At 40.5% G+C, this 13,199-nt stretch overlaps 1 protein-coding gene across 1 annotated transcript in view; it reads left to right on the plus strand.

Moving 5' to 3' along the window:
• Nucleotides 1-2,983: 2,983 nt before the first annotated feature.
• OR10J5 (olfactory receptor 10J5) overlaps nucleotides 2,984-13,199 on the plus strand; it is a 188,308-nt gene continuing 178,092 nt past the window's right edge. The window contains exon 1 of the mRNA XM_038586386.1: nucleotides 2,984-3,488. Within this exon, the coding sequence (XP_038442314.1) occupies nucleotides 2,984-3,488 (505 nt within the window). The remainder of the gene's footprint in view (nucleotides 3,489-13,199) is intronic.

The raw sequence follows: 13,199 nt of genomic DNA on the forward strand, positions 1-13,199 counted from the left end.
GCTGCTTATCACAGAGCTGATATCAAGGATAATTTTAAGTGATCTGCCCCAAACTACATGTTTTGACCTTGAAAGATTCCAAAGAAGTTTCCAGATATCCCAAGCCCTGGATGATTCCTGTGTTTCTTACATTCTAATGAGCCCCTAAAGAATTGTAGTTCTAGCGGTGACAGATTTGCAGGGATGGAGTCTTATTTGCAGCTGAGAGCCTTCCAAAAAATGATCTTTGAGGTATTTACCTCATATGATACACAATAATGTAATAAAATACACCAATTTTAAGTATCCATTTTGTTGAGCTTTGATGAATTTATACATCTGATAACTACCACCATACTCAACATTTCCTTTATTCCAAAAAGTTCCCTTGTGTTCTTTTGCGGTCAATTCCCTAACAATTCTGGCAAGCACTGGTCTGTTTAATTGCGCTATAGATTAAATTAGCATTATCTAGAGTTTCATAGAAATAGAAAAGGGTACCCATTCAGTACAATTCTGACTGCTGTGATTCAGTACGTTAGGAATCAGCCATGTTTTGTTTGTATTAGTAATCTCTTCCTTTTGCTGTTTGAGTATTTCATTACATGGATATGCCCTAAGCATTTGAGTTTCCAGCTTTTGGCTTCTAGGAATGAACGTGACAGGGCAGTCCATGAAAATGTCTGTACACAGATGTGGACACTGTGTGGACACACATTTTAATCTTGTGTAACTACTTAGGAAAGTCATTGAGTCGTGAGATTAGTATGTGTTTACCTTTCTGAAGGTAAACTTGCCAAACTTGTACACATTGGTTATTACCATTTTATATCACCACCTCCAGTGGAATTAGGGGTTCCATTTTCTTTACCTCCTTGCCAATAGTAAGTGTTAAACTTTTAATTTTAGCCATGTGAGTGGGTGTGTAGTGGTATTTAAGTTTTATTTTTCATTTCTCTTGTGGCTAATGAGGGGATATTGAGCATCTTTCATGTGCTTTTCAACCATTTGTATATCTTTTGTGAAATGTCCAAATATTTTTCCAACTTGAAAAGTGTCTTAGTATTGAGTTGTAAGAATTCTGTATATATTCAGAATACAAGCTTAGACATATCTATTGTGAACATTTTCTCTCAATCTGTGGCTTTCTTCCTCATTTTTCTAACAATATCTTTTGAAGACTAGAAGCTTTAGTTTTGACAAAGTTCAATTTGTGACTTTTCTTATGGTTTATGCTTTTTTTTTTTGTATTTAAGAACTCTTGCTCATTCTTGTGAAGATTTAGTTTCAGCTTTTATATACGTATCTTTGATTCATTTTGAATGATTTTCGGTGTATGGGGTCTTCCTCCCATATAGATATCCAGTTCTAGCAACTTTTGTTGAAAATACTATCATTGAGCTATTTTAGAACTTTATCAGAAATCAATTGACTGAATGTGTGGATCACTTTTGGTTTCTGTTTTTGTTCCATTGAGCTATGTCTACTCTTAAACCAATACCACGCCACCTTGATTACTGTAGTCTCCGAATGAAGTAGTGCAAGTTCTTTACTTTGTTCTTTGAAATTGTTTTGGCATTCTTGGTTCTTTGCATTTCCACATAAATTTTGGAATAGGAGTTTTTTTTTATTATCCCAAATAGAGGGTTTTTAGTATCCTAATCTTTTGTTGAATCATTGTGAATCCAGAAATTTGGACAGATTTGAGAACTTGTTTAAGGAAAAATTTTACTGAATGTGGTATTGAATAGATCCAGACCTAAAATGCTGACCCCAATAGACTGGAATAATGGTGATGTCACTGAGGAAGTTGGAAAAATAGAGATGGAGAGCTTTTGCTGAATATCAGAAGGGTAGAGGTTTCATTTGCTTTTGAAGTTACAAAATTATGTTTGCAAGACCCACAAGTAGAGAAGCCCAGGGCAAATTGTAGACTTCGGGGAGAGATTGCTCCTAAGTCTCTTTTTCCATCAATCAACATAGAAATAATAACAGAAGGATGTCGTGGGACAGTGTGGAGAGAAAGCAGGGGCCAAGTATTAAGTGTAGCAGCATTTACAATGCGGATGGAGTGAGCAGGTTCATGGAGGATAAGTATCCAAGCACTGAGAAGAGAGCGAGAGCACAGTGTCATGGAAACCAAGGTCACAGAAGATTTCTGGGAGGCAGGGTTTTCAGAAGTGTCAAAAGAGGAGAAAGCAAAGTCTGACAGTTTTAACCACGGAGGCTCTGGTGACATTTGAGAGAACGGTTTGATGGAAGTGAACATGATTGAAGCCAAATTTCAGGGAATTTGAGAGGGTGGGGAAGAGGAAGTCTGAAAATTAAAAGAGAACAATGGAATGGTCTCTAGAGACCCACAGGATCAGCTGCATGCTCTCTGCATAGGATGTGTATCCCTTTTGATAAAGGGGACTAGTGAACTGTTTCTCAACATTATATCAAATCCAGTGTGGACCAGATTTAAAAAAATCAATAAGCCAGTTTAGCCCAAAGCAGCTGACAGACTCCTTCCTCCTCTCTCAGCTCCGGCGCCTACATTATCTTGTCCGTGCCTTGAATTGTGCTAACACTTTCCTGTTGTGGTGGAGACAAAGCTATGTCTTCTCATCACCATCCTCTCTTCCTGACCCCACCTCTTAAAAGGATGACTGGAGTCAGCAAAAGAGATTCTTCAGTGGCACCTGAGTAAGCAGAGTGATCACGGCGGGTTTCTGTGAGGGGCTGCTGACCTCTTTGGACAGCATTAGCTCTTGGAGAGAGGTTTCTGGTTCAGAACTCAACGGAACTCAACGGAATGAAGCACTGTATCAAAGCCCTTGGGGGTGTGTGTGAGGTGGGCTTTTATTCAGGAATAACCAGCCTGAGCTCGCTGGTCAAGGGGAGGGAGTCGGGCTCACTCTCTGGCTTCACTGTCCTGGTCTCTCCCCACGGAGTCCAGCTGCTGAGGGGGATGTTCTCCTTGATGACTTCCTTTCTTGCTTGCAGACCCTGGTCTAGCAGAATGCAGAGAAAGAACTTCACAGAAGTGACAGATCTCATCTTCCTGGGATTTTCTATCTTTGGAAAGCACCAGCTAATGCTCTTTGTGGTTTTCCTGACTGTCTACATTTTAACTCTAACTAGTAATGTCATCATTGTGACCATCATCCGTGTTGACCGCCACCTGCACACGCCCATGTACTTCCTCCTGAGCATGCTGGCCAGTTCTGAGACTGTGTACACACTGGTCATTGTCCCACGAATGCTTTCCAGTCTCCTTTTTCATAACCAGCCCATCTCCTTGGCAGGCTGTGCAACTCAGATGTTCTTCTTTGTCACCTTGGCCACCAGTAACTGCTTCTTGCTTACAGCAATGGGCTATGACCGCTACCTGGCGATCTGCAGCCCCCTGCGGTACACGGTCCTCATGAGCAAAGGAGTGTGTGCCACCTTGGTATGCGGGTCCTTCGGTACCGGCCTGGCTATGGCAGTTCTCCATGTGGCAGCAATGTTCAACTTGCCCTTCTGTGACACAGTGGTGGAGCACTTCTTCTGTGACATTTACCCAGTCATGAAACTTTCCTGTGTTGATACCACTATCAATGAGATGATCAATTATGCTGTCAGTTCATTTGTGATCCTGGTCCCTGTGGGCTTGATCTTCATCTCCTATGTCTTCATCATCTCTGCCATTCTCAAGATTGCCTCCGCAGAAGGCCGGAAGAAGGCCTTTGCCACCTGCACCTCCCACCTCACCGTGGTCATCGTCCACTACGGCTGCGCCTCCATCGCCTACCTCAAGCCCAAGTCGGAGAACTCCATAGAACAAGACCTCCTTCTCTCGGTGACTTATACCATCATCACGCCTCTGCTCAACCCTGTTGTCTACAGCCTGAGGAACAAGGAGGTCAAAGATGCCCTCCGCAGAGCTGTGGGCAAAAACATCATAACAGATCGAATCGCTTTGTCAGGAGACGTTTAGCCCAGTGTAACGTGTGTCTGCTCACAAACATGCTATCGAACACAAGTTCATCAGAGATGGTGCTGCTTGAGAATGTCAAAGAGTAGAAATGCTGCTTTTTCATGCTCCAGAGACAAGGCGGAAAGCAGGCTTACGCTCTAGTGAATATCGTACCTGAGATACCGGAATCCTTCCAAGCCAGATTAGCACTACTTGTTTCTGTGCTGCAGGATTTTGGTTTTGAGATCTTTTCTGTCCCCCCTCTTCACCTGGCTCCTCTCAGTCAAATCCTTGATGTAGTCTGGTAAGAAGATGTGAAGAGGAGGCAGTTGGAACGGATGTGGACAGGGTCTTCGGAAAACAAGCAGCAGAGCCAGCAGGAGGATGGCTTTCATCCTCAGGACTTAAATCACTCCCCCTGTAGTGATCATTTCAGAAAGGGTTTCCTTAATTCTCTCTGATTGAAAAAACGAACAGCTTTAGCAAAACTGACTTTCATTATCCAGCCATGTGAGCTCCTTCAATAGTATTCATTTCTATGTGCGTCCCTCCTTCTTTGCCATGAAGGCAAAGACCCATGTTCCCTAGAAGCAGGGAGAGACTGTATTGGTGGCTTTTCTGTCACCGCACTCTTCTCTAGACACATTTTTCATAAAGACGTTAAACCTATGGAAGCTTCTTAGATTTTTAATGTATCTATAGCAGCTGCAGCAGATTTGAAGGAATTGTCAGGTATTGGTTGTACCGGTTCCAGAGTCTGAAGCAGCTGCCATTAAGTTCACTTCTCTTAGCAAAGAGCTAAAACTTCATACTTCTCCTGTGTTTATATCAAAATAAGCATAACCATGCCACATGACTGTATACCCTCAATGGGGAAGGTGGTTGGAATATTTATATTGACCTTCCCATCAGAGTTTATCTCTACTGAGCCTGAGTTGCATGATAGTGAGAGAGGCAGACCTGGAAACATGGGTCTTCTGACAATCCTGCTCCTCTTAGTTCATCCGGCCCCAAGTCGGAAACTAAAAGCCAGGAGCCATTTGTGTTTTTTCTGACCTGTGCCACAGAAATGGCACTGAAGCCTCCTCTAGGTGAGCAGTCATTTTCTTCTGCTCTCCACATCCCTTTGAGGAGGAAGTCACCACAGCTGAAGGCTGGCGGGGTAATCTTTGTCCAGTGTCCCCGGTAGCAGGCTCTCACAGTCGAATGCTGTAATAGCTGATGCCAGTGAGAATGATGGAGATTAACAAGACAGGAAACAATACATGTTGGAGAGGATGTGGAGAAAGGGGAACCCTCCTGCACTGTTGGTGGGAATGTGAACTGGTGCAGCCACTCCGGAAAACTATGAAACTGTGTGGAGGTTCCTCAAAGAGTTAAAAATAGATCTGCCCTATGACCCAGCAATTCCACTGCTGGGGATTTACCCCAAAGATACAGATGCAGTGAAAAACTGAGACACCCGCACCCCGATGTTTATAGCAGCAATGTCCACAATAGCCAAACTATGGAAGAAGCCTCAGTGTCCATTGGCAGATGAATAGATAAAGAAGCTGTGCTCTTTGTATACAATGGAATATTCCTCAGCCATTAGAAAAACAAATACCCACCATTTGCTTCAACATGGATAGAACTGGAGGGTATTATGCTGAGTGAAGTAAGTCAATTAGAGAAGGACAATCGTCATATGGTTTCACTCATACGGGGAATATAAAAAATAGTGAAAGGGATCATAGGGGAAAGGAGAGAAAATGAGTGGGAAATATCAGAGAAGGAGACAAACCATGAGAGACTCCTAACTCTGGGAAAGGAACAAGGGGGAGGGGAAGGGGAGGTGGGTAGGGGGATGGGGTGACTGGGTGACGGGCACTGAGGGGGGCACTGGATGGGATGAGCACTGGGTGTTATGCTATATGTTGGCAAATTGAACTCCAATAAAAAAATATACAAAAAGAATAGCTGATACTAGATGACGACCAACACCTGCTCTACCTCCAGAAGAGGTGTCCTAGTTCTGTAAAGAGTATGTGGTTGGACCTCAGAGGGCTTTTGAACTTTCTGAAATTATTGCATCATGAGTATAAAGGTGAACATGTCTTTTCCTTCATGTTCTTATAGAACATTTTCTCTGATAGAACTATTTCTTCCCCCATATCCTGGGAGAAATGAGACAAGATCCAACTTCATTCTTCTATAGATAACTTACTTCCACAATTTCCTTAAACCCAAAGAAGCAGTCTTTGACCCCATCCATTTCTTGCCTATGTGGGTACTGCTGCTTTTTAATTAAGTTGGGGAAATGGCATGGGTGCTGCTTAGCTGGGAGGCTGAGGGGGAGGGTGGTGGTAGGTGGACAACAGTGGGCACGTGCAGTTGTCTTTACGGAGTTTCCTTGCCTTCTCCCATTTCTTCCCCCCAAATCCCTAAGTTTTTAAACATCAGTCCTGCCACTCCCCTCTTACCTCATGGACAGGTAAACACTCCTCTGGTGTTATGTGGGCTACATACTTGGCATGATTTCACTTTCACGTGAGGAAACTGCTCCTACGAGGGATGCGCAGCCAACAGTACAATGGCTCATAGGCCTGTGTGGCCACAGGGCCTCCCAGTAGGATGAATCAAGAACAGTGACTCCTTTTATTATGGGCTTCTATAATTGTAACACTTAGCCCCCATGTTAGCAAGCCATCTGTCTTCATCATCTTTATCCTTCACCAAGATCTCTACTGGTGCTCCTTCATTTTCTCTTGGATGCCACAAACACCTCTATTCTTCTAGTACTTTTGCTCAGCTCTTTTGTTCATCAGAAAAATACTCATAATAACTTAATCTACGTATATTTCTCAAGCACTATGTCAAGCCATTTATTAGTTTTGGGTTCATAACAATGGGGAACGCAGGGACTGGGTTTCATGTTATTCACAGTTCAGTGGAGAAGACAAAATTGCATAAAGTGCAAAAACTTGCTTTCAGCACATGCATGGGATTCTTGTTTGGGGTCAGGGGTGTTAAAACACAAAGAACTGATTGGATCTATTTTGAAGGTGAGGAGAGAATTCATAGATGTCTAACTTTTTGCAGCATTGGGTCAGTTGAAGTCTGGGAGATTGGGGGTGGGGTGGGGAGGAACCTGAGCAGAGACACAGTCTGTAAAATCTGCAAGTGTCAGGACAGCAGGTTTCTTATTCATCTCTGTATGCCTACTGCCATGTCAGGTTTTCACCTGGCAAGTAGTAGGTACTTCATATATCTCTGCATAGATGAACGTGTGAACATCTATTAAATATAAGGTCCTATCTGGGAAGGTACAGGGTTTTTTGTTTGTTTGTTGGTTTGTTTTTGATAGATCTATCCTATTTCCCTCTGTCTGCCTTATAGACTTCCCTCGCTGAAAGTAAACCAACAGAGAAAAGAACAGCAAAGCCTACCTGAAATTACTTTTCCCCATTCTGCAATTGCCTGCAAGCAGTTCTCACTTCATAAATGATTGACATCCATACATTAGTCACTTAAAAGTAGACTAGAGAAAAATCCTCCTTTTGAAGGAGACTGGATTAACACTAGGTTAGTATGTTTTAGCCATAACCAGGTTAATGACAGAATTTGAAGTGATTGATAGCTTGACCTAGAAAACCAGGAGTTAAGGTATTTTAAAACGTTTTAGAAAAAAAATATGAAACCAACTAATATGGGTCTTAAAACTCCGGAAGTATAATTTTCACAGTGTTGACTTCATAGCTTCTCTAGAGAAAAACTAGTTTCATCTAAGATCCTTCCACATACCCTACTTATCATGCATGATGTGTTAGAGGAGAAAATAGTTGCAGTTCTCCCAACAATAAGTAGAAGAAACATTTTCTTGAGTACAAATGTTTCAGGGAGGAGAGGGAGGAAGGGTGGTCAGCAGGAGAGGAAATTAAGCTGAAAGGCAGGCAGGGAGGATGTGGCACATGGAAATTAACATTTAGGGCATATTTTAAAAGGTACAAGATTCCAAATCAGTTTTGTACTCTTGCTGAAGTGTGTCTGCATGTGAGTGTGTATGTGAGATTATGTGTGTATGTGCATGCACATGTACTTTTGTGGGGAGAGATAACATTTGAAAGTTTTAGATGTGATGAGTGCCACGATAAGCAGTACTGTTGTCTTCCTGTTATGTACTAACTATCCCTAATATTTATGTAGCTCTTTATAGTTCACGAAGATCTTTCCCATTCATGACCTCAGTGGAGTTTCCCAGCACTCCTATAAAGGAACTTTGTCAGATCAACACAGTGGGGCTGGATTAAGTGACTTTCCTGAGGTCACATACACCACTAGAGCTAGGGCTAACATAGAAGTGAGCCTCAAGATCTGTTAATTTTGAATGACCTGCTCTTACTCCATGTATACATACATACTCTATTCTTACCAGGGAATAAGGTATGATGGGTAAACCTTATGTTTAAATGCTAAAGCTTCATTTCAATCAGTAGCAATGGACTCTCTCTGAAATGTCCTATTTCTTTCTCTGCCTTTGTAAACAAGGCATATTGAAAATCATGAATATATTTCCTTAAATGTTTACTATGAGGCACTTAAATTTATCTCGTGGTTCACTGATTTCTTCACTTGAAATAGAGCTTACAATAGTGTTTGTTTCTGACTTAAATGACCCACACATTCCAGTATTTTCAGTTTTGTGTTAGCCTTGTATGATTTCTGAATTTTTAAATGATTCAGTTTTTTCCATCAACAAATAGGCCTGTCAACTCTGAGTATTAGGCACTGGATTAGGCACTAAGGATCCAGAAATAAGACCTGAGCCTTGTTGTTGAGTATAATAATTTACTTGCAATGCATTTTGATAAAGAATTATTAGTGCTATACAGGAATTCTCTGGAACTACGGAGAAGAAAATGGCATAACTTAGTTGGTGACCTTCATCTTTGTATGTACTAGTAGGAACAGGTCACAGTGAATGAGTTTGGTAAGTCCAAACAGTTTTCTAGGGAGACTTCCCAACATTGTCTACTCAGGTAGCAAGTGCACTAAGATTAATGAATCCAGAATTTCTATAATGGGTCATCCACCATGTCTAGTATACAATTACAAAATGTGTTCACCATGGGAACAACAACAACAAAAAATATGACCCATGGTCAGCAGAAAGGCAATCTATATAAATTAACTTCAAGATGGCCCAAATTAGTGGTCAGGGACCTAAAAACAGCTAGTATATATAGGTTAAGTGACTTAAAAATAAAGTCCTAATGATCAAACCTATGTGGGATGCCAGTCAAGAACTTAGTTGTAATAAGGGAAAAATGAATTCATAGGAATGAAAATTAAAATACTTCAAATGAAATATTGACTAAAAGAGTTGATTAAACTGAAAATGCCTCAACAGATTCTAGAAAATGAGGAAGACTGAAACATGAACAAAATGAGGTTTCAGTGATTGATGCAACAGTATATAGAAGTCTAATGTCCATGTAATTGGAGCCTCAGAGAATAGAATGTGTCAAATACTTGAAGACCAACTGGCCAAAAATTTTCCAAATTAATGAGAAATTGAAATTTTTACAGATCCAAGAATCTTCATGAATCCCAAGCAGGATCAATGAAAAGAACAAATCTATGTATTTCAGAGTCAAATCTTTAAAACCAAAGATAAAGTTTTGAAAGTCACTAGATAAAAGTAATCTGTTACATGCAATAACAGTCACTTCACTTTTCATTAGAAGCAAAGGAGACCAGTAAGCAAATGACTTTTAGTATTAAGCCAGAATTCTATGTCCAGTAAAAATATTCAAAAACAAAGGTGAAATATTTTCAGATACGTGAATACCGAGATCATTTATGTGCTACCAGAATGCTAAAGGAAATTCTTTAGGTTGAAGGTCAAGGACACCAGATGCAAGCTATAGAAATGGAGATGACTGGAAATGGCTAATAATGAGTAAATATAAAATGATACCTTGTTTTCCTTCTCTGAATGATTTTTAAGGAATATATTTAAAGAAAAATATTATGAGGCTTATAATGTATGTAATGTCCTGCATATGACAATTGTAGCTCAAAGCTAAATGTAACTATAATCTTGAGATACCTTTAACAAGAAGTGGTAAATGTTAACTCTAAGAAAGATGGTGATAGGTTAAGAATGCATGTGTTAATAGAGCAATGAGGTGTATAGCCGAGAAGGCAGTAGAGAAAAACAGAACAATATTTAATATAAAATAAAGGATAGATGGAGGGGTAGATGAACAAATAACAAATGAGGCCAACTAAAACCTAGCAAAACAGTAGGCATAGACCTCAACCATATATTATGTTTGACCTAAATAGACTAATGATGTCAATTGAAAAGGCATTGTCAGAATGGATAAAACCCAGCAAGACAACTCTATGCTATTTACAAGAGATATACTTGAAATAAAAAAATACATAAATCAAAAGAAAAAGAGGTAAGGATACACCATGTGAACTCTAATTACACTGGAATGTTTATATCTTCCAGAACTTCCTATAGCATTTGGTAGTATAGACCTTATTTCAACTTAACCTAAAAGTTTCACTATTTCATTTGTACTTTATTTTTTATTTTTTAAAAGATTTTATTTATTCATGAGAGACAGAGAGAGAGAGAGAGAGAGGCAGAGACACAGGCAGAGAGAGAAGCAGGCTCCATGCAGGGAGCCTGACGCGGGACTTGATCCCGGGTCTCCAGGATCAGGCCCTGGCTAAAGGCGGCACTAAATCACTGAGCCACCCAGGCTGCCCTGTAGTACTTTATTTTTTAAAAAAGATTTTATTTATTCATGGGAGACACAGAGAGACAGAGACATAGGCAGAGGAAGAAACAGGCTTCCTGAGGGGATCTCAATGCAGGACTTGATCCTGGGACCCCAGGATCACACCCTGTGTGGAAGGCAGACCACTGAGCCACCCAGGCATCACTCATTTGCAATTTAAAGTTAGTATCAGAAAGTAAGTATCAAAAAATTATAAGGAGGGAGATTTTATTCAGATAAAGGACCTCCATAAGACCTGACAATCTTAAATGTGCACACCCCTAATACTAGAGCTCCAAAATAAATAAAAACTAAATTAAATAGAGAAGTAGCTAAATCTTTGGTTCTGGTTGGAGATTTTAATACTTCTCTTAGCGATTGAGTAGACAGGAAATCAGCATTAAAGTTCCAATTTCAACGGAATCTATTAATACTTCTAGAACATTCCAGCTAATCAGTACATTTCCAAGTGCACATGGAACCCAGAGCACATGATACGTTGTAAAACAAGATTCAATGCATTAACAGGGATTAATATTCTACAAACTATGTTCTCTGTCCATAATGGAATTCAACAATATGGTGAAAAAATCTTGGAAAAAAAATACCTAAACATTTGGAAATTAGCACAGCTTGGTAACTGATGGGTTAAAGAATAATAGAAATTAGAAATGAGATTCATAAGATATTAAAATGTAAGATATTAAAACATGTGAGATTCAGCAGTGCTTAGAAAGTTGTGGATGGGCTACTTCGTACAGAGAAGTAGGGAATTAGTTGTGGTCCATTCAAGAGACAGAAATCAAAGTGTTTTGAACATGCAAATTGAATATAACGAGTTAATTGTAATGAGATGGCCTGTTGGTTCAAGCAATACGGGGCTGCGAGTGGCCAGGTGACAGCCTCATCACCTTTTATTCCTGGTCGAAGTATCTTCTCCACAAGGATGAAGACCAATGGAACTGAAGGATCCTGGGACAGGAAGAAAAATTCTGCAAGTGAGTTATTAGATATAATAGGTGAAAGTAGGAGTAGCTTCCCTCCCATTAACTTCTGGATACATGAATTCCGGCTAGAGAATTGTCTGATTCAAAATGTACACTGCTTGCTTTAAAATGGAACTCCGTTATTTCAAGATCTCTCTCAACTGGTGATGTAACCCTGTCATTAGTAAGCTATTCATCTTTCCAATACATCAGCTATTTCTGGATGATGGAGTATGTGGTAAGACTAGTTTCATGAACATGAGTCTAGTGTTGTACTTCCTTTACTGTGAAATGAGTTTCTTGATCAGCTGTAATGCTGGGAAATGCAGTGATGGTGGTTAAGGCATTGTGAGGGTCTGCAGATGGTATGCTGGCAGAAGCATTATGGGCAGGGACAGCAAATCCATTTCCAGAATAGGTGCCTATCCCAGCAAAGACAAATTTCTGTCCCTTCTATGATGGAAGAGGTCCAATATAATAAACCTGCCATCGGACCTTTTTTTTTTTTTTTTTTTTTTCTGGTTTGTTTGTTTTACAAGGAATGGTGCCACTCTTAGGACTACTGACTGGTCTGTGTTCTTGGTAGATGAGATGTGCAATAATAGTGTTAGGTCAGCCTTGGTAAGAGGACATCCATATGGTTGAGGCCACTCCTGACAACATGGCCGCTTTGTTCATGGGCCTTTGAACAAATGCTTAAGTAGCTGGGGAAAGAAGCTGACTGGCATCCTTAAAGCATGCCATTTTGTCCACGTGATCACTGTGAACCCTCATTTTGATTGGTGTGTTTATGTTAATGATGAAGGGTACTTCAAGGAGACTTGGCCTCCCTTTCAGTCAAGAGGCTCTGGGTCTGTGGTTTGATGTAGGTTTGGAAACTGATGGGGAGATTTGACTGGCCAAATCTGTTGACTCAAGTCAGGTGACAGGCATAGGGTCAGTTTGGGTCTGAACCGCAGTGGGCCATTTGGTTCCAGGTCTCACCCTGGGGTTATTTCCTCAGTTTTTGAATGTAAAATGAGAGTAGACACCCTTAGCAATTGGCAGAGTCCCCACAGTGGCTCCCTGATAGACCCTTCTCATGGTAAGTAGTCTTCTCCCTATCCAGAGAGTAAACAAGAAGCAATATCCTATTACTATGGTACTTGTAGAGATCCATTGCACCATAAAAGAGTTGAAAGAAACAGGGATGGTAATACCCATCCCATCTCTTTTAGTTCCTCCTGTTTGGCCTGTGAAGAAGTCAGATGTATGTTAGAGAATGACTATGGGCTATTGTGAACCTAATCACCTTGTGACCTCAATTACAGTTCTTGCCTCCCAGGTGTCCTATCTTTGCCGGAGCAAAATGACAAATCTGTGGTGTATAACTATTGACCTGAATAAAGAATTTCTCTACATACCAATTTTAAAGATAATCAGAAGCAGTAGCTTTTATTTGGAAGGGCCAACAGTGTATTTTCATGGTCTTGCTCTAAGGCCAGGATCATCCTATTCTCTGTTGTTATACAGACC

This window comes from Canis lupus, chromosome 38 (genome assembly GCF_011100685.1).
Source record: "Canis lupus familiaris isolate Mischka breed German Shepherd chromosome 38, alternate assembly UU_Cfam_GSD_1.0, whole genome shotgun sequence".
Lineage (NCBI taxonomy): Eukaryota > Metazoa > Chordata > Mammalia > Carnivora > Canidae > Canis > Canis lupus.